Source organism: Colius striatus, chromosome 2 (genome assembly GCF_028858725.1).
Source record: "Colius striatus isolate bColStr4 chromosome 2, bColStr4.1.hap1, whole genome shotgun sequence".
NCBI lineage: Eukaryota > Metazoa > Chordata > Aves > Coliiformes > Coliidae > Colius > Colius striatus.
Genome location: NC_084760.1, coordinates 114588219 through 114609959, shown reverse-complemented (window position 1 = coordinate 114609959; position 21741 = coordinate 114588219). Strand labels below are relative to the sequence as shown.

General features: G+C 44.5%; 1 protein-coding gene across 2 annotated transcripts in view; it reads left to right on the top strand.

The window, feature by feature from the left end:
- MACROD2 (mono-ADP ribosylhydrolase 2) overlaps positions 1 to 21741 on the top strand; it is an 858454-nt gene that overhangs the window by 822760 nt on the left and 13953 nt on the right. Inside the window, exons 14-16 of one of the 2 annotated variants that reach the window (XM_061989225.1) lie at positions 1707 to 1784; positions 2400 to 2474; positions 3087 to 3188. In XM_061989225.1, the coding sequence (XP_061845209.1) occupies positions 1707 to 1784; positions 2400 to 2474; positions 3087 to 3188 (255 nt within the window). The remainder of the gene's footprint in view (positions 1 to 1706; positions 1785 to 2399; positions 2475 to 3086; positions 3189 to 21741) is intronic. The other variant, XM_061989226.1, reaches the window with a different exon arrangement.

The window sequence follows — 21741 nt, the reverse complement described above, 5'->3', positions numbered from 1 at the left end:
GGATAAGATAGCTCTAAGGATGTGATGGGACAGAGCCACATGCATCTCGCCCACCCGTAGCAGGTAATATCACCCTTCATCATACTTTTGGCTGCTAAGAGCCATGTTCTGCCTGCACCTTACTTAAGGCAGAGGACTTCTGATTCCAGCTTTGTCAGTACAGTTGCTTTTACAAACAGAAAAAAGATTATATCAGCTACAAGTAGTATAAATCATGGCTCATTTGATACCCTGAAATCTTTGTCAAAAACTTCAGCAAAGCCAGAATTTCACCCAGAGGGTTTGAAGTTGGCTTGAAAAATTCCCTACAGCTTTTGAGCACCGTCGCCGTTTACACCGTGACGTCCTTCAACGCGCTTTTTCATTAAACTCGGAAATTGATGAAGTTCTAATTTATTTTTGCTCTGATTGGGGCTGATAGGATAATCCCTTGTAACTCCCAGCACAATGTGGCATCCTAGCGTGAAAGGCCGGTCCAGCGGTCCAGCTGATAGCAGAGAGTAGTGTTTCAAGCCCACAGTAGGGTGAAAATAAGTGCAGCAGGGTCAAATTTGAGCAAATTGTACATCAGTTAGATATTCTGCTTTCAGACTTCGATTTATAAACTTATTGTCATGCCGCAAAAGAAGCATGAAGCTGTGCAGGTAATTAAATATTTGCCTTGGGGGATTATTTGCAGTTAATTAAAGCCACACACTTTCAGTGCATACCTTTTCTACAGATTATTAAATTTGGATCAGATGTTAACAACCCAGCTTTTTCGCTTATCCATCAGAGATTATTCTTGGCAAGTTTCAGGAACAGAGTTGCAGGGACATCCGTCGGTATATTGTGAGACCTGCTCTGCTGTATTGTAGAAAGGACCCTTCCAGAAAGCAGAGCGTAATTTATTGTGGTGCACCACAGATCTTTGGTCACCGTAGCTGAAGTTTTCCATCTAGAAGCATTTGAGGAAGTGTTTCGCTCTGCAGCCACACGTTTCTCCGTTCCTGTGCAAAAGGAAGGAGTGACTGTTGTCAGAAAAGGTCATTAGAAACAAAAATAATACCCTGTGCTTTTGAGAACTGCAGATACCATAGTTATTGGACTTATGTCTTCTAATTTTTAAACCTCACTTTGCTGCTGGCTCAGGATATGGCTTTGGGTAGTTCATTTTGCTGATCTTCCCCAAAAGGCAAAGCAGTCTTGGCCAGGGTAATGACCTTCAGAGTTCCAGTATCGAGTGAAATGAGGCTAAGATTTGCACTGGGATTTATAGGAGTTAATGTTTGTCAAGCTGGTGGAAGTCCAATCACGAAAAGTGCTGGCATTGTTCTAAATAAATAAGAAATTACTTTATTTATCAAGTAGGTGATTTGTGCTGTTTCTCATAGCTTTGTGCCTCTCCTTTGATTAGAAATGAAATTCTCAGTAGCGCTGCTGATTATTCTTACGCGTCCTTTCTTGCCAGCTCCTTGTTGAAGGTTTGTACTGCAGGCAAAAACCTGCTCAGTAAGTGTACAGATTTTGAAATCCATTTCAATAATTGAAACCCTTGAGTACACTTTAGTGTATAAGTGTGTAGTTAAACAGATAGAAAACCCGTCAGCGGTACCAGAATGGCAGGTAGGAAGCCAGCACCTAAGGGCTAGCCGTGTCTGAAGTAACTGCTGGACTTTTCCAGCGTGAACACTGCTGCAGGATTTATTTGTTTGCTGTTTCCTCAGACTCCCTGAAAGAGTCCAAAGGCGCAGGGGCAGGCGACCCAATGCATCCTGTGGGATGTGAACAAGACCGAGCCGAAGGTAAAGTTTTGTATCAGAATTCTTTAGGACAGAGATAATGAATCAGTTGGGAACCTTAGTTCTTCCAGTTTCAGCATCCAGTTGTTTTCAGCCTGACCTCTGCTGCCTTAAGAAATCGCTGTCGGCTAGCAGAGGTCGTGTGCCAAGCAGTTGCGTAGCGCGGTGTCTCTGGTGGTGTTGGAAAAGACACGAGTCTCCAAGTACGTGGGTTTGACCGTGTTGATCCCGGGTGCATAGCATTGTTGTTATTGTCCTTTTTGTTGTTGTTGTAAAAGCCTGTGGGGCGATTCTGTTCCTTCTGCTAAGTGAACTGCCAACCGCGAGCACTTTGCAAACAGCTCCTATGAGAATCGGTGTGTCAAGGCTGAGCTACAAAAGAGGAAGACAAAAATGTTGATTGGGCGTCAGTTTTGACCAGCCGTTTCACATACTTAGTGCATAGAGTTCAAGTGATGTTTTCATATACAGATGTGTCCAACATTGTTTAATAGACAAGAACCGGTACTTGCCTGACAAAGACCACGCTGTTCGTTAGGTTTGTATCATGTTCTGATCAACTGGTTGCTTGCACAGAGTCATCATGCTGACGTCGTTTTTGATTTGTCATGTTAACAGGACAAGAAGATGTGTCTGCAGAGGAGGGGATGAAGGCTGGGACAGATTCCCAAAGCTCCTGCGTGGAAATGGAAGGTACTGCACATACCTTGAAACCAAAGGGCAAGATTAACACACAAAACAACTAGCTATGGCTGAGATATCAGTAGTGTTTAAATTCCCTTTCTTTCTTCACACCTACCAAGCTAAATCTGCGGAGCCGGATCTTCTTTTGGTAACTCTAAATTCAGGGGAGTATCTATGGATTCTCGGTGATAAAAGCTGACTTTTAAGGACTGCAACTGTTAGAGCAAGAAGTGAAGGTTGCATTTCATACAGCTGATGACAAACAGTTCAGCCTAGTACATTTGGAGCACTGAACGCTCAGTCCCCAGTCCAGCAAAACACTTGAGTACATGTGTGTCTGGGCTCATGATGGGTCCTGGTGACGGCCTGTGCTTGGAGCCAGACCTGTGGGGGGTTTGTGCTGAATCCCAGAAAGCTCAGCATCTTGGAGGATCAGAGGGTTGCTCTCAGCCGCAGCCTCTTGTATTTTCCTGAGACAGCTTTTGTGTCTGTACCCTTGGGGAAAAGGATCCTTTTCCTTTGCCCAGTGTTTTAATGATAATCTCTTTAGTGTATGTTAATCCTTTTATGTCCATTCTGAAAAGTCTTACTGTTTATCATCTTTTTATCAAATTTACTCAGAGCCATTGTTGAAACAAGAAGTCACAGCAGAAGCGGATGTACCTTTGATTCATGATGCAGAGGAAAAAGAGAAAGAGGGAAAAGAAGAAGAAAAAGAAGGAGGTGAGGCTACTTACAAAACAGATTGAGACAGAGAACGCTTCCAGGCTCGTGCTCACCTTTTCTGTTATGAGGAAACACACAAGGAGCACATAGAAATGGGTTGGAGTTTTTTCTTATGAAAAATCCTTCTTTGCCTATCTTTCAGTGTTGGTTGGATATATTGAACTTGGATGTACATAGGAAAGAAAGTGCAAAAAAAAGTGCACACTCAGGTTCTACAGTACCTTTAAAATGCTCCTCTCGTCGTTGATTTTCTGAGTGAAAGTGCATGAGGCTGATTAAACAACCAATTTCTGTCCATTGAAGTATCCTCTTGATCATGTTCAGCAGAAACATCAAGAGTATTTCCAATGCAAGGGTATAATAGTTACTTGTGAGGTCACTCAGATTTAACTAATAATTAACTAAAACTAGTAATTGTAGTAAAGAAGCTGATACCTGGTGCAGGAACACGGAGTTTTGCTGAAGCACTAATTTTTTCTGGGAGTAAAGTATTCAAATCCATAGGAGTGCTTTTGCAAAGAAATGTAGAAGTTTGATGTGAAGTGTTGGACACTGATGGGATCCCTTCATTCATCTCCCAGTTTTAACAGACACATGGCTACATACAAAGCAACGTTACGTGAACAATTCTCTAATTGCAGAGTAACTGCGAGTTAATAGTTATATGGTCGTTTGTAGAGCAGAGAGGTGAATCTTACAGTTCCAAATTAAAATGCAGGCATGATTTTTATTGAAAATTCGGGTCAATGCCAACTGTGTTGCCCTAATTATGAACTCCTTTTCCCGGCCACATCGACACTAACTTAATTGCAGACCTGCCTTAGCAATATTGACGCTTTCCTTCAGTGCAGACCCAGGTTAATAGAACCCCTTTGTTCATACACAGCTAAACATCATTTCTTCTCTTTCCATTTTTTGTCTCTAATTGCCTATCCAAGTTGAGACTAATCATATCTGTTATCAGTCATGTTAATGGTATGGTTTGTGCTTTATTACTGGTGGTGAAAATAGAATTGAAGTAAGCCTTACTTCAAATCCAGGTAAATGGTATTGCACTACCTCAGTTGCAAATCCAGGTTATATAATACAAGCTCACCCTGATTGCAAATACCAAACTCGTTAGATTAATTTTCTCCTAATAGAAATGATTTACATTTTATTTTATGCCTCATCAAAAGCAAGTTGGACAAAATGTACTTTCGTTATTTGTACATTTCCTTCTCTTTAATACTTCAGTGTCCCCCACAGCTAGTCACTGTCATTTAGTTCTCAGTGGAGAGATTATATTTCACCATCTGTTCTACCTACTATTAAAAAATTCGACATTAAGGAAGCAAAGGTAATGTCAGAAAAGGGTTGTTCTTGGCAAGTCTCCTTTTCCTGCCCCTGATTTAAAAGGCTGCAAGTATAAAGTAAGTAAAAGCTTCTTCGCAAACATTTTAGAATGGGTTCCTACCTGGGAGCTCAGGTATTGCTCCTGGGATTTGTCTGGTCCAGAGGTCATTGAAGTTCGTAGAAGGGCTGCTGTTGGTTTAAGTGAGCTTTTGGTCGGTTCCACGGTAAGACGAGATGATATTCCGAGTGTACCTGCAGGGTAACAGCACTTAGGTAACTGCTTAGATACTCTGTTTAGCACCTTCCAAACATATTGTCTTTGTGTCAGGGAAAATAAATGCATGCTTTTTCAGGATTTTGAGAAGGAAAGGAAATCAATGCTTTCCCTTACTTTGTTTCCTTCCTAAGAGTATAAGAACACATACCAGCCTCCCTCAGTGCTCGTCTTGCTACATGCTTCCAGTTCTGGTGGGCACATAACTCTGCCCTGTGAGTTTCGAAAGCTTGCCGAAGGGCAAGGTACATCTGGACAGAGAGACAATAAAAAAAGAAAGTCTGCTGAAGTTCAGGCTAATAAGACATATCTCCCAAAGAGAGATTTCTCTTAATGGAAAGAGATTACCTGGCGTAAGCCAGAGATTTAACACGTGACGTTATTTCATGTAACCCAAGTGCTGCCTCATAAAGTAACTCAGTTAAATAATTTTCCAGCAGTGTCCACAGGACATTTAACATATGATGAAATGGCATGTTTTTGTCTAAGAACATGTGAAAAAAAGTTCACATGGGACTTGTAGCCTCATTAAACAGAAATACACGGATCTTAAGTAGGTTTGACCTGTACTAGACCTATGCGCATAGCTAAATGTAGCAACTACCATACTGCAAACTACCTGATCTTCTCTGTTCTATGTATGATGCTTTTTTTTGTATTACCAAGCTCATCCTGGAGCAAAGGGTAGCACACAGCTGCCTCTGTCCTTTCTCTCTCTCTCACTGGGAGATGTTAGATTAATGGGAGTCATGTGTGACCTTTGCTGTCCCCAGCGCTGGAGCTGTGGAAGCCACTAAATGCCCAACAAAGATCAAAGTCTTCTTTTCAGACCTAAAGCTACATTTCTGCATAGTTACTGATCGTGGCTTTGAAGCGTGCTAGGAATCTTTTCAGTCATCTGGTTTTCTGTGGAAACAAAATGACTCTTGCTGGGTTTGGGATGTATCTCAGTTTTGCAGACTTGAGACAAACCATCTAATTGTGCAAGTGTTACTACCAGCTCATCTGTGTGTCTGGTGGCGGAGGGTTGGGGCTTGCAGGGTCCTTTCTGTGTAACTCATTTGACCTCACAGCTCCAGGGCCACACTGTAGTGTGTACTACCAAGGAGCCCTGGCACTTCTGAGGTTCTGGGGTACCGGGAACGCAGAGGAGCGAAGAAGCAAAGTCTTGGCAATCTCGCTACTGTTTCCCATTGCCAGAAGTAAGAAATAAGCCAGATTACCCTGAAGAATTAACAGTGTAAGGCACTGTGTGTGTTTCATTAAAACCTGCTGTTGCTTTATCCAAAATCAGTAATAAAACATGGCATGTGCCACTTTATGCCCTTTTTTCCTGACGTAACTTAAGTTATATATTACTAGGGAGCAACTGAAGAAAGACAAACTAAGATGCCTTGTTAATTTGTGTTTCCAGCTACTATAAGGCACTCATTCTATTTCACAGAAGAATAATGAAAATCTGTGTTTCTTATAAGATTAGGGAATATTCTGAAATCCCTTTATTAAAAAGCAGGGTAAGTGGTGATCACTGACCTATTTGCCGACGAGGTAAGCGCACACGCTTTTAATGGACCATTCAGCAGTCCCTTTATACGTACACTTGGAAATAGTCTTGCCATGCTGTAATGGCAGCGTTTAGTTGTAGTTTTAATCAGGACAGTTGTTCCACAACACAATTTGCAGCCCATGGAAATAAGACTTTAACGCTGATTTGTGTGGCTGTTTCCTCCTCTGAGCGCGCTCTCCCCTCTGTCTGTGTACTTCCCTTCTCTTTCTGTCTCCGTTTGTAAAAACATCAGATGCGATGATTTCTCCCTCACCAGTCATCTCTGGAAGTTGCTTAGCTCTCTGGAGGACAGAATTTCTGTCAGAGCACTGGATGAGGAACAGGAATAGCCACTATTTCTCTGTTGGCTCTCTTTTGTAATGGGGATAAAATATTTAGTCTCGTACGTGCTGTTTGGAATGCTAGTCCAACTTCACTCAGGATGTTTCTCCACCCAAGAAACAGAGCAGTTGGGTAGCATCCTTTTCAGTTGGACATGTCTAGAAGTGCAGAAGCAAGTTGTTTCTGAAACACAATGCAGGCCCAAAATGCCATAATTGATGCCTATAAAAAGGATAGTACAGTGTCCAGGGATTTAGCTTAAGGACAGGATGCGGCCCTTACGGTTAATCATTGCTGTGCAGTTGCATCAGCCTCTTTGAATGGCGTGTATTAACCATCTCTCTGTCTGTGTGGACCATGCAATGTTAAGGCAGGCTTGGGAACGGGCTGTGAGAGGTTTCAGGGTTTACATTATTTGCAGTATACGTGATTTCCTTTGCCAATCTCCTGCTCAGTGCCTGTGCACTGGAAATTTGAATTCTGCCTAATTTCCATTCTAGTTTTTTTCAACAGTCCTTGTTACATGAATAACTATGTAATTCTATAGCCATCATTTTGTCCAGTCTTCACTTGAACAGCTGGATTTTCACGTCATTTACCCATCTTTACTTTAGCAAGAGTGGTAATTTTATGGCATAGTCTTGGAGAGATTTTAATATTCCAAGACCTGGAGGAAAAGGAGCTCACAATGTTTTATAGTTTCAGTCTCAGGCATTTATAGAGTTTTACATGTATTGGTACAGTAGTAAATCAGATCAAAAGAATTACTTTGTTTGGTGTGACACTGGGGCTGTAGAGAAACAAAATACTTATTGAGAAAGATCTTTTCAGACAAATCCAACATCTCTATTTTTGAGCCATGGCAATTGTGACTTCCTTTCCTTTCCTAACCAAACTTGTTTTCAGCTTCAAGTAGAAGTGAATGGGACATTGGGGAGTAAGGGGGGATAATTTTAAAGTCCCTATATGTCTTTAAAAATGTACTTTCTTTTTGTTTGCAAAGAAAAAGAGTGCAGATGTATTTGGAGTGTTGTTGCTTCTGAAGATCTAGAATAAAGGCTCCAGCTTCTTTAACTCAGTTGCCCAACGTTTGATAGCAAACTGTACTGAGTGGATCAGGTGATGTTTTGGGGACTGTTACAGGATAGCCTGGCCCTAAATACTAAATACATCTTTAAAGCCTGCTTCTGACAGATATTGATGTAGGTGGCCCCTTGGACCTTCTGCAGAAATGCTGAAAGTGCTGTAGAACCAGAAAATTGCAAATGTATTGCAAATTTCAACTCGTATGGCTAAAGCGCCAAACTTCATGAAGCTCAAGTGAGCTTTGCAGTTGCAGTATCAGACAAATGAGCTTTTCAGATCAAATTCTGCTTGCCATCTTGCTCTGGTCAATCTCTGGTGGTCCAAAGGCTGTGGGGTCTGCGGCTCCTAGTGCAAAGCACTTTGCTCTTCTGAAGCCGTCATAGCTGTGGCAGAAAAGTATATCTAGGTGATTTCTGTGCCTTGCAAAAGGAGCAAAGGCTATGACTGTAGTCAGGAAAAAGAAACCTTTTAGCCTGGCAATTCTTCTGGAAGGAGAGGTGGCATTTTTTTCCAAGTTTGCAAACTGGACGTTGAGTTTAATGAACAGTTCCTGCGTAGGTCTGGAATTGGGGTAGCTCTGTTGAAAGCTGAAGGCAGGTGAGGCTGACTCACTTCTGTGTTATTCTGTGTGAGCATGGTCTGTGCTCCACTTAGATATTGCAGAAGAAGAGTAGATTTTTTTGTCCCTGTGTCCTCAGTTGTGTTTGAGGTGGCTTTGTCAGTTCTGAACTGGGAGGTGTTCGGGCTCTTATATCAGCAAAGGGTAGGTGCCATCAGCAGTAGCTTCATAGATGGCAAAGGATCAGCAAGGTGATTAGGAGGTTGCTTCTGTGGACCAGCTTTTGTAGGGCTGTTCTGACCAATGTTACACACCAGCAGGACCATGGAGGCGATAAGAGTTTGTTGGTTTTATAAGTACATGCTGCCCAAAATGATGTTCCTCCCTGAACCCAAGAGAGATGGCAAATGGGATGCAGACCCCCCCCTCTGGCCTTCCCTAAGGGTGCTGCCAGGGCCATGATGTGCAGCAATGTGCACTGGCATTGGTTATTAGACTGTCAGTAGTCTGTTTCAGATATTGACTTCAGTCTCCTGGGGAGACAAAAGTCATAACAGAAGGAATCTGTTTCTTTTCATTACTGTCTGTATATTAGATTTTAGCCTGAATGTATGTAAAGAATAGGTGGTGCAAGATCAATTTTAAGTTGTAATTATTTTTCATCTCTTTCAGTGACAAATTATCTATTTTTTTCTCTATGCTTTTCTAATCAGAAGTAGAAAACGTAAGGAATTTGTCACCTTTAAAACATTTTGCCTGCTGTCACAGTCACTTTATGTTATTGGGCTTGATGGTAGGGTAAAAGACAAAAAGCCACGAGGAAACAAAAAGAAACAAGAAAAGGTAATGCTTTAACAATGATAGTGTTTAAGGTTTATTGTGTGCGTTTGATTGCTCTCTTCATTTCATTTTCAGTGAGCGGAGTAGAAACAACCATTATGAATCGGCAATTTTTATTTCCTTTTAAAGCATCATCTCTTTGTTCTTGCTGAAAGTGTTGACAATGCCGCCTTTGTTTAGTTTAATGAACTCGTGTTACGGTGCCGAATTGAAACACGCTCAGCATTTGATCAAGTGAAATAATTTTTAGAAGTCTTTTCCTAATACAGTAAATGTCAAAACCACCGAATCCTCTGAGAAACTGGAGGAGAAAGTGGATCTTTCAAATGGAATGTTTTGAAGTCCTGTTTTCACTTTTATTGTCCATGGTAGGAACGCCAACAAATACCAAGTGTTGAAATCCCACTGAAGAGCAGCCACCGTGAAGTATTTCTGAGTCCTCAGATGTTTATAATAGCATTACATGATGTCACATGTTTGATGCTTGTGAGCTACCAGGCTTTAAAGAGCTTTAGGATACCGATAATACTCTTTTAGCATGTGAAAACTAGAAAGGTAACGGAATCCGTATTTTGTGTAGTGGTGTCCAAGTGTACTAGGCTTTGGGTTTAGCTCAAGTCTCCAGAGAGGCAGCGTGCCTTACGCAAACGTTACGCCTGTCGTCTCAACTAGCACCCAAGGAACAGGGGAAAGGAAAAGGGGAGAGACACTGATATCTCAAGAAACTTTCTTCCTGTAATGTAATGAAAAAGTAGAGCTCACTGGCCAAGGAGTGCAGTGGTACAGATGGCATCATCGTTAACGATAGATCTGGAAATTAGCTTTAGGACCTTCAGGGGAAGAGCACCCTTTTTAGGTACGATGTTAGAGCGGTTTGAACAGTGGGTGTAGCTCCTAGTTGCGACAGTAAGAACTTAGGTCTTAGATTAGAAGAGCCCCAGCAGACCAGCTGGAGTGCAGGATTCTACACGAGGAAAGAATTAGGTCCCAAGTGGACAAATGTTATGTTCTTGTGCCCTGCCTGCCAGCGGAGGCTTTGTTTCATTGTGCACTGGTTAATGTTGGAATCCTGCCTTCTTTAATCAAGATGGAATGCTTACAGTCCAACCAAGCTGGCTCTGGGAACTGGAATTTCCATGTTCCCCCTCGTTCATGTTATGTCGTGTTATGTTTACCACACTGCCCAGGTTGTTGTACTATTTTATAGCTGTTTCATAAATGCAAGTGGCCACGTACCTAGGGCAGCAGAGAAAGAAACCATGCTCAGTGCATTTTGTGAACAAGAGTGAGTGGAGTGTGGTCATAACTAAGCATGGAAAAACTGCAAGCAGTAGGAATGGAGAGGGGATGTTTTGTGACAACTGTGTTCATATTTCAAGTACAGAACACGAACAAATTCAAAGAAAGCAGCCTATGTCCTAGGATAAAAAGATTTCCTCGCTTGTTCTTTTGGGGGAGCATAGGAACAATGTTGTCACTTCGCTGTCAATGGCTATATTGCTGCAGTTCCACTCAATGGTGTGAGTGAGCAGTTAACCTTGTTCTCATATGAAGAGGGTGGCATTTACTTACTCTGCATACTATGAGATGGGTAAAGAGGCTTATGTGTTGGTTCAGATCTGTTTTGTGTACATCCCTGCAGTGTTGGCTGTCATGGCTTTGTGGGTACCCTTGTTCCTGGTGCTTGGAGAGGAAGGCCATTGCTATACAACGAGGGACTACTACACAATGAGGGGTGGTAGATACACAATGTGTAACTACAATGTGTAGATACACAATATGTATCTACAACTTGTAAAATGGAGGTTACCTTGTTAGGACTTGACCTAACTGCCTCTCACTACTGCAGACGCAGGTCAGGGAAATCCCACCCGATCTCACTCAGATCCTTGAAGTAGTACGTGATCTCATACCTCTGGATCTTCTTTTTTTCTGCCCGTTACCCATAGCTTTTTTGGCTGCAGTTTTTCTGTCCCCTCACTTTTTCCTAATGCAGTTGACAGGTGAGTGTTCTCTCGAGCAGACCTTGCCATCTGGATCAACTTTCCTCCGCTTGGTTGGCTTTCATCACATTTTGCCTCCAGATGTGCACGCGAGGCCACCACCAGTATAGCATTAGCCCAACAGCCCAAGCTGACCCTGTCACTAGTCACTGTGAAAGATCTGCCAGGTTGGAAACTAGCATTTTATCTCACCTCCTATGCCTCTGTGACTGCACCTGTATCTTAATTGTGCAGTAGCAGTGTCTGAGCACACTGGTGCACAAGTGCAGCACTTTGAGACTTCCAGTCATTTAACAAAAAGTTCAGTGTCTCCTTTTTGGGGGATTTTCCTGAGCTCTGGAGATCTTTCCCTGGAGCACTTCTGTGTGCTGTGAATGTGTTTGTAGCTGCAGTTAATCCAGTCCAGTAAAGCAAATGCTCTGGACAACGCTCCGGGAGTTGCAGCTGTAGATAGTCTACGGGCAACTGCAAAACCACTTGGTTTTGTTTGAGAGACCCGAGAGAAACATGAAGAGCGCAGATCGGCGTTGTCTGTTATTTACCTGTCCAAATACTCACTGGGATGCTCAGGGTGGAGTTGTTCTGTTTAAACTGTTCTTTCCTTAGTTATTAAGGACTTTTCTCCCAGGTTTAGATTTCACTTGTGACTTCTACCCTGAGTTTTCAGGTCCATAGGTCTCTGCAGCTGGCAGATTTCAGCCACGACGCGCCCTTTGTTTTGCCGGTGTAGGGTCTTTACCCTAAAATGCCGGGACACCAGCATTTCGTCTCATTGTTCTGCTTTGTGGATGTGTGCAGCCTCTTGTATTTGTTGCCCAGTCGCTGGTGTGAAGGGCATAGCTCTGCCAGTAATCATAGCCACCGCAGAGGCCCAAACCACCTTTATTCCATTTACAGCGTCCTGTCAAAAGCCACTCAATACCTGCATTACTTGACAGCCCTTGAAAGACGACATGTTTACACGTTCAGCTTTTTCTCTGTGGAGGAAACAAGCAGTCACTTAAAGGCTGTACCATTCTCACTTGGATAGAAAAATCAGTTCAACTGAGTTCTGAGAAGAAAAAGTCCATAATCTTTTCTCCATTGCCCCCTGGATACAGGTAACAATGGTATGTAGTTAGGGGCATCAGGGTGGCAAAGTCACTATCTCCATGGCTGGAGAAAACAGATTTCCCAATTTCTGGCCTAATGCTATCACGGTTACAAGGTGTTTCATCAGTTAAAACACATTTGCCAGACATGTTTGTATGATCTGTCAGCCTGAGACGTAGCACAAAAGCGTCAAATGAGTGCAAACGGAGATACCTCAGGTGCTTCCAAATGAGATGTCACTGTGCTGAAAAATCAGTACACAACTCCAGCAGCTCGAATCAAGGAAATTAAATTGGCTTATTCTTCCAGCTGCCTGGGCAACGTAGAAGATTAGCTGGACAGGGAAGTGGTTGGCAGAGCTGCCTCTTAGCATCTCCCCATCTGTGGTGTGCTGGCACCCAAGCATGGTGCCTCCAGCCACCCAGGACCCCGCTGGGCCCAAGAGGACAGAAAACTGAGCAGGTCTTGCTGGCTGAAGTGTGCAGCCACTGTGGTGCCTTTTGCTTTTCTGTGAGTCTCAAAAGGGCTCTTCAGGTCACGTTGTTTTTGTCAATGGTGTCCCAACGTGCATGGAGGAGGAGGAAGGGGTTTTCCCTCCTGGCTGCCTCGCAGGGAGTTCTAGGACATGAAAGTCCGGGGTTGACCCCTTCCAGCATGGAGAGGGCCTCAAAATCAGATTCATTTCCAATATGCTGTGATCAGGAGGGCACAAGGCCAATGGTAAGCACTGACACAGTTCCTCTCCCTCACTTGGGCTTGGGTGCTCATAGCTATGAGCTTTTTCACGGCTGCTGCACTCGCATCTCGGTTTGGTCCCAGCACTGCCTCTCTGCATCTCACCCCCTGCGTTCACAACATTGTGGTGCCATCACTGCCAGTAAGCCCATCCTTCCTTTGGATATCAGGAGCTCCTCTCTGGCTGTCATGTTGGTCTGCAAAGCTGGATCTCCAAGGGAGTTGCGATCTGATGTCTCCTCATTGGGACAGGAGATATTTTACTGTTTCTCTTACATGACTGTAGCAAACAACCCCCAAACTGATCTTAGAGTGGCAAAACTGGCATCCTCTGTGGTTTTGTTTATTTCTTCTCTCTGTTTTCTGAAGCAATAATTGCCCAGTGTGTAGGAAGGACAGCTGTTGTGCTCACTGTATAGCATTGTCAGGTTTTTTTAATGCCTGGATCATCGTAAGTCTGCTTGCACATATAAACCCGAGTCTCGAACTGCCTGGTCTGCACCAGGTGACTCGGTGACCAACTGGAACACAACTGCTTTTAGGGCAACTGCCCAGAAGTTTGGATGCTTTTTTAGCTTGGCTTTGAATCTCACAGCTGTACTACGTGGGCAAGTTTGCCCTTTTTCTTTCTTTTCTGTTTTTTTAAGCAGAGCCCTTAAACAATGTTTCTAATATTAGCAGCTTCCAGAGTTACGTAGAATGTGGAGGGGAATAGATTTTCTGGATGCAGTTCTGCTCACAGATCCAGCTGGCTCTTGGAAGTGTGTGAGCATGAAAAGCAGACGATAAGAAATATATATATATATATCCGGTACCTATCTGAAGGAACCCAAGTTATGTTAGAAACTGATATATACAGAGATCACAGGATCTGCTTGTGAAACCGTTCGCTCTGGCATTAAAGGCAGCCAGTGTTTAACAGTACCGAATTAAAAGTGGGATAGCTTAAGATACGGGAGCTCATTCCAAATGAACCTTCGAGGGGAGTCCGGTGGAAAGAAGTTCGAGTTGAAATTTAGTCGAGGAATAGGATTAACGCCATTTGTTCTGATCACAACCGCCACGTGATGTTTAACAACCACACGTAGTCAAGGCCTGGGGTTTGTATCTGATACAGGAGACAGCAACACGGTGGTACCGCTTCCTCCTTTTAATGAGGGCTCCCATCCAAGGATGGAAATAGCCTGCTCTCGTGCATCTTGCGAATCTGAGCGGATCACAGCACACAGCCGAAATAATTGGGGAAGAACCGGCGTGTGGGAGGGAAGGAAAGCAGCTGCACGTATGCGCATCCCGGAGTGAGAGTTAGCGTAGCAGTGCTTTTTGGCAGCGGTTCGGTCACAGCTTCTGGTGTTGAAACCAGCTTGCTCTTTGCTAGCCTGCACCTGTAGTCAGCTGTAGCTGCATCCAGCTCATTTGAGAGGGGAAGGCAGGCGAGGGCTCTTCATTTGGATGGCGCTGGCACTTTGGCTGCTCATGGCTGACAGAGCCTTTTAGAGCAAAGCTAGCTGAGACTGTGCTCCGCCGTGCAAAGTTTGCCCTCTGAATGCTGTGATTTCCTCTTGCCCATCTCAGAGATGGGAAAACACAGATGAGCCTTAACCAGGCCTGAAGAGGCTGGAGCACATCAGCAGCTTGCCATATTGATGAAACACCTGGGGCATTCATTTTGAAACCTAAATGCAGGCTGTTCACCTGTATTGCCAAGTACAACAGAAGCTTCCTTCTGGCTGTCGTCATGGTATTAATTTAAAGAGAGAACCGTCCGCAGAGCCTGGGAGAGCAGCAATCAGAGGAGACGGGTAGAGAGGGCTCAGGAAAAAGTCTCATTCCGATCCAGGGGGCCTCGCCGCCCCCATCTATTACCCATCGTTTCTAATTAGCAGATGTATCTTGGGGAAAGCTGCTTCATTTCACTTTGTTGCAGATGCTTCTCTTGCCGAGAGCTGTTGTCTTTGCTGAACCTCCTAAGCTCGTTTCACAGGCTTTCACAGGCATTTGGAGCCCTAATGGTCTCAGTGACCCGGTAATTAAAGGAGTCCTGTACCTCCCCACCACAGAGAGCTGCCCCTTTGTCCTTCCTCTTTCTTCTCTCTGCAACAGCCACTAGCAGATGGTTGGAGATTTTTCACCCTTTCAGAACCTTTGTGTCTTTCCCATCTCATCGAGCATGTCTCAGCCATGCTTAATTAGCTTAAGGCTTTTCAGTCCCTCCAATTCGCCCCCCAGGAGATGAGTTAAGGACCTGAACAATTTCAGTAAAGAGCTTGGAAAGCAAATCCTTGGAGGCCAGGCATAGCTGCAGGAGATTGTAATGTTGTTTAGTGTTGTTTGTTCTTTCTTCTCTTCCTTCTTTCCCTCTGTCTTCCCATCCTTTTATCCGTCTTTCCTTTCCCGTTCTTACATATTGCAACATTGAGGGATGCTCTGTGGTTCTTGGCAGCCTCTGACAGCCGGTGGTATTCAGAGGAGGGCTGTTGCTTTTAGGCTGGTGCCTAAGTATTGTTGCTTTTGACCTGCTTTAATCCATTTATGTCCTCCTGAATGAAAAACAGCAAACATAATTAGCTAACCAGTGCTAGGAGACTGCTGGGTTGGAGTTTGGGGGGTTTTGTTTGCTTGATTCCCAGACTTGTCTGAAACTAGTCAGTGAGCTTTATTTACAGATCAGAGCAGTTGAGATGAAAGCCTGGTTAATTAACAGGAAAATAAATTTGCATCTTGCTTTGTATTTGACATTGAAGAGCATTTGTTTCTGCATTGTCACATACTCACTTTCGTTATTAATCTCTGAGCTTGAGCTGAATGACTGCAAATGAGCTTTAAAAAAAACCCAAAACACAACCCTTTCCCTCCTTCCCTAAAAAAGGTGAGATAGAGCTGTGTGAGCATGTGAAGCACAGATGTTGTGTGGGGTGTCAAACACCTCACAGGTACCTGTGGACATTTGCCACGTCAGTGCATTCAGTGGCTCGCGGTGGGACAGCACCCACGACATCAGGTGTTGACATCACTTGGATGAAATACCTGCTCATTTAGCAGGAGAGAAGTATTTAGATATTATTAAAATGGCTAGCTGTAAATACATGAAAGTGTCCTTGGGTGATGGGGAAACGTGGGAGGGGGTTTCTTTACAAACACAGAGGACTTGACCTCAATTACTGCACTTGTCTCCGTGATCCTCCCCTTCACTGTGTATATAAAGTAGGTGCTGCTGGGTGCACGCTGCCTAGAGAGGCATCAGCACTTTATGGAAGGCCAGATCGAAGTGCTCTTCTTACCCTATTCCAATTCTTTGTGTGTATTATGCCATCAAGGGAAATCAGACGCAAAGAGTGTGTCTAAATGAGCGCACGACGAAGGCCTGTGTCACGGGGAAGGCCTGTAACGTCGCCGCGTCCCTTTCAAGTAACCGAGGCTGTCGTCAAAGGAGAAGGAGTGCAGCTCCATGGTGTATTGACATTGCTATTTACAGACCACGTGGTAATCTTTGAAGTGCTATCTGGCTGGTTTGGTTCTGTTTTCTAAGAGAGATGCTGCATTTTCCTGTAATATTTGTTTTCCACAAAAAGGCATGTTGGTGTTTGTGCGATGGCTGCTGCTTAGCAGAGCTCCTCTGTGTAAAGAAATGAGTTATGCGACCTGACATTCTCGCTGGGAGCGTGCTCAGAACGAAGCAAGCCGGTGGCATTTCAAAGTCTGCTTTTAAAGTAGCTGGTTTTATACTTTGTTCATCTCAAGTGCCAGGAAATGCCACTTGTCTGCTGTTTTGCACCTCTTCTTAATGGACTGGGAGGTAGAAGAGTCTTTGGGCAAAGACCCCGACCCGGAGACCTGAAAGACACGTATGCACAATGAAATTGTATCACTTAAAGCTCCTCTGTGCTTTACTGTATCCCTATCCTGTCTGATAGCTCAAAGCAGTCAGGTCTACTGCAGGCTTTGGAAGTGAAGGAGTGAGCTGTGTAAGCCTTTGAGACCAAGCGCAGCGGGTACAAATTGTCGGACATACTTCATAAGTACCGTTTCACTTGTCCTCTCGATGAGACGCTGCTTCGAGTTGCTGAGGAGCCATTGCCCAGAGCAGCAGGGGAGCCCCTGGGACACCAAGGGATAAATCCAAGCTGAGTGGGTATGTCTGTAGAGAAGCTGGAGGAAGGGACAGGTCTAGCTTTGGCCGTGCTCAGGCAGGGTGGCCAAGGACACCAGAGAGGCTGTCGCTCAGCAATCCCCAAAGCCGTTGTGACAAGGTCTCTGTTTCTCTAGAACACTTTGTCTTTGATCCAACACTATGTATTAGCAGGAGTTTTGTTTTGGCAAGAAGGCAAACCTTTTCAGGTTTCTGGAGACTTCACGTTTCTGTAGCTATAAACCATCAGGCGCTTGAACCGCTCGGCCTCCTCGCAGCCCTTGAAAGACTTTTTGAAATAAAACCAGCTAAGGATAGGAAAGCACCTTTCCCAAGGCCTGATATTCAAATCACTTCTGTGCAGCCCTCGGGAGGGATGGCCTTTGGTTATAAGCTGACTGCACGTGACCACGGTGGCAGCGCTCCAAGGACTGAACGGTAATGATGAATGTCACAAAACACTGCTACGTGGGCAGACTCTGGGGAGAGCCATTCTGCGTGCAGTACGGGATCTCTGTTGCCTGGAGCCCTTATCCTTTCTTTCAGCTACTTGCAGGGTTCTTTTGTGCTTGGGCTGCAGAAGGAGCCACCTTCATTCAGGTAGTAAACCTGAGGAGAGGTGGAGATAAAATGGGTTTGAACTGTTAGGTTCGCTATAGCAAAGGTGCTGTTGGAGCGAGGAATCGTTAAACTGAACGTAGAGAGCTTAAAGTTGGGTCTATTTTTGTTACCCTTTCCATTGCACCATGATGGGTATGCTATCAAGTTTTCTTTCGGGCTACGAGTTACTACCATAATAAGGAAATGAAAGTTAGCTGAAGGGTTTTGCCAACAGGGAACATGCAGAAGGATAAGCAGGATCTTTTTACCCACAAGTATTGTGACTATCACCCTTACCCATTAACATGAAACACAGTTCCTAAGTCTGAGCTGGGTAAGATCATGCGAGATGCCATACGCCGTGGGCCCTGTCCCAGCAATGCACAGCCTAAATGTCATGGCTGTGAGCGCTTATCAGCCCCCTCGGAGCATCCGTCTCGTGGATTGTCACCACGGGTGCTCTGCTGTGTCGTATATCTATCATCTGTGACCAGCAGGCTTCATCCAGCTCCTGCTCATTAAACAGCTCACTTAGCTCTGCCAGAAGCACTTGGTGTGGGAAGGACCAGTCCACACACTCATAGGTGCTTCCTGATAGCTGGTCAGAAGCATTTCCCCCTTGTCCCTCCCTTCATCAAGTTATTTTTACAATATCAAAACATACTCATTTCCTTTTAAATCTGGATTGGGTTTGTTTGGGGTTTTTTTTTACTTCTTAATTTTGTTAAGAGAAACCTGATAGCTTCAGTTCACAGTTTTGGCAAGAGCCAGCAACATTTGTCTGGAAATCTCCGACTTTGCGGGCTGCGTTCATGTGAGTCCCTGAAAATGTGACATTTCCCATAAAACTGTCTGTTCTTTTAGAAGGAAAAAGAAAAAAATAATTCAATACAGGAAAAGGTTTTGTTAGAAATATTTGATCAACTTCACGTGTGCCTTTCCAGTGGGCTCCCTGTGCAGCGGGAGCCCAACACTGGCCACAGGATGCAGGAGCTGAGGTGGCCTTGGTGTGGAGTCACAGCTGCAGCCCAAGCCAGGGGCTTTCACGAGCTTGGTGGTGGGAGGCAAAGCAGCCAGGACTTATTCCAGGTGCCACAAGACATGGCATGACACCCTCCACCTCCCTCTCTGTGTTTGAGGGTTGCCTAAGGTTTTGTTTTATTCGGCTCTTGCTTTTAAACAGTGGAAGGGGCTGCCCAGGGAGGTGGTGGAGTCACCGTTACTAGAGATACCTAAAAGATACGCTGAGGTGCTGAGGGATGTGGTTCAGTGGTGGTCTTGGCAGTGTGAAGTTAGTGGTTGGACTTGATGATCTTAAAGGCCTTTTGCAACTGAGATGACTCTATGATTCTGTGACATTTGCAAGACAGTATTCCTTGAAGAAACCAAAAACCTGTGGCTGTTGTATGTAAATGCCTGTGGTGTGCGAGTTCCTCGTCAACCTGTGACACACAGTACCAAGTCTAAGTTAGCTTTGCTTGATGCTCCCAGATTACAGAAGGATTTGGTGGGCTGAATAACAGAATCACAGAATCTTAAGGGTTGGAAGGGACCTCGAAAGATCATCCAGTCCAACCCCCCTGCCAGAGCAGGACCACCGAGAGTAGGTCACACAGGAACTCGTCCAGGTGGGTTTTGAATGTCTGCTGAGGATCAGTGTTACTCTGTGTAAGACCTCAGTAAGGTTTCACTGTGAACTGAAACAACCCATTAAGGCTCAAGTCTTACTTCTCCTCTGCCACCCTAAACAATCTGTACAGTTGATAACTGAAAGGCTGCAGACTTCTTAACACACATCCCATATAGGGACTTCTTTGAGGAGCTTACATCACGGGAACAGAGTAACTAAATAGGCAAGATATTTAGCTGGATTTGCTGCGAGCTATGAACTCCCCAGGTACAGAACACCCATCTTCTATATAGCAGGCCCTCCTCTAGCATCTGTAGCATTTAAAATGGAATCTATGTTAAAAGAGCCGTGCCAGGTGTTTATTTCCTTGCCTGCCTTATAGACAGAAGAAACGTGTTGTGCACAGTTGTGAAGTCGTTTGTGTCTCCTTAGGCTGTTAGATTGATGGGGTTTAGCGCAATGAAGTGTTGTAAAAAATGGAAACGAAAAAACAATATAATTTGAATTGTCTAGACCTTTAAACCTACTCAGGAGATTGAGAGAGAGAGAGAGAGAGAGATTTAAAGTAACTCGACAAACCTTGTTTTTAAGATGGTGAAATTCGCTATTGACAGGGCTGAACAAAAACATGGTTCAAGGCCAGTGACTTAATTCTGGGTGACACCACTTCTAATCCTTTATGGCTGAATCCTTCAGTTTTATCTGTGACTCTGGGAAAACGTCTGTCAAGGCTGAAGTCACTTGCACCAGGGGATTAGCGCTTTTTGCATTCCTTTGAAAGCTTCGGTTAGTTCCCGTGAAAGTAACAGACAGCGAGGCGCTCGTGGAGACTGCGAGCAGTGGCGATCCTTACACCGACACGCAAATACCCCCAGACCTGGCCCCTGAGAAACAGTGCACAGCTGAGACTTCTATTTCTGACCTCATGCTCTGTGCTGGCAAAAGGTCTGTGCTGTCTTCCAGCTGCGGATGCTGGAAGGGAGAAGAAGAGGGAAGATGTTGCTGCCGGTTGACCCAAGGGTGGAACCGCGACATCGATTTCTTATCTTTCTCTCTTCTTTCTTTTCTTTTTAAGCACAGAATAGTTGAAAGCTGTATAACAAAAAGGCTTTGGGCCTTCGTGAGCTAAGAAGCTCTTCAATTATGAATAAATCATAAAACGTGGTCCAAAGGCAGCCACGAAGGAGTTTAGCTTGCGGAAATGCTTTGAATGTGTGCGTGTCATCCTCCTTCGGCGGGACAAAAGTCTCCTGCTGTCAGCTGCTAATACAATTATTCTCTTCTGGCTTAGTTGGTAGAGGTCTGCGGTGCTAAAATCCCAATTATAAGGCTTGAAGATTTCTGGCACCCCATAGCAGGAGGTTGGTGTCAGGGAAGGGCAGAGTACCACAGCTTGCCACCCTGGGTTTCAGTATTTTGATACCATTCTATGATGCTATGATACAAGGCATGTGGCATTTCTGAGTCCCTTGGCCATCAGTGTAACTGCTTACTGTTTGTGTGGTTATATTAAATTGTCAGTATCTGAACCCACAAATTCTAGAACTCTCTTGATTCTCCTCCCCATCCTGCTAAGGTGGGGAGGAGTGAGTAACTGTGTGGTTTTGTTATTGTTCAGCCAGAGCTAAACCACCAAAAGCCTCTTTTGACTTGTGAGGAGTTTGAGATAAGGATTGTAATTGGGAGTGGCAACAGGCAAAACACAGACTGGTGTTAGAAAGGAATGGTTGTGGAGCGTTTTGGTTTAATTGTGGTTTAAAAGGGATGAGGGGTGGATTAATGTCAATTGTCCTCTCTCAATCAGTGTTGTGATGATGATATTTATCATTTTGGGCGTGGTGAATTCTTTTTGGTTGCTGTGAGTGAAGATTGTGAAAGTTGTGTGATAAATGTGGATTTTTATGATAGTTAACTATGTGATTCACAGAAGAGAGGGGTGGAATGTAGTAGTTTTGCTTGGGCCAGGTTTTGGTAGCAGGAGGGCTACAGGGGTGGCTTATTTAAACCAAGATCTGCCAGAAGCTTCCCCTGTAGCTGACGTGGCCAGGGCCAGGCAATTCTAAGATGGACGCCGGGCCTGGCCCGTTAGTGATGGAGGTAACGCCTCTGTGAATAGTGGATTGGAGAAGGAGAAGTTGCTGGGCAGTTGCTAAACTGCAGCAGCATCAGGGAGTGGGAATGTGAAAACATCTCCCCACACACCAGGGTCAGTGGAGAAGGAGGGGAGGAGGGTGCTTAGGCACTGAAAGGAAGACTCCCCTGTGGCCTGTGGTGCAGCCCATGGTGAGGCGGCCATTAGAGGCCACAGGGGAGCAGAGACCCACTGGCAGCCCGTGGAGGAGCCCACGACAGAGCGGGTGAAGGAGGCTGTGACTCTGT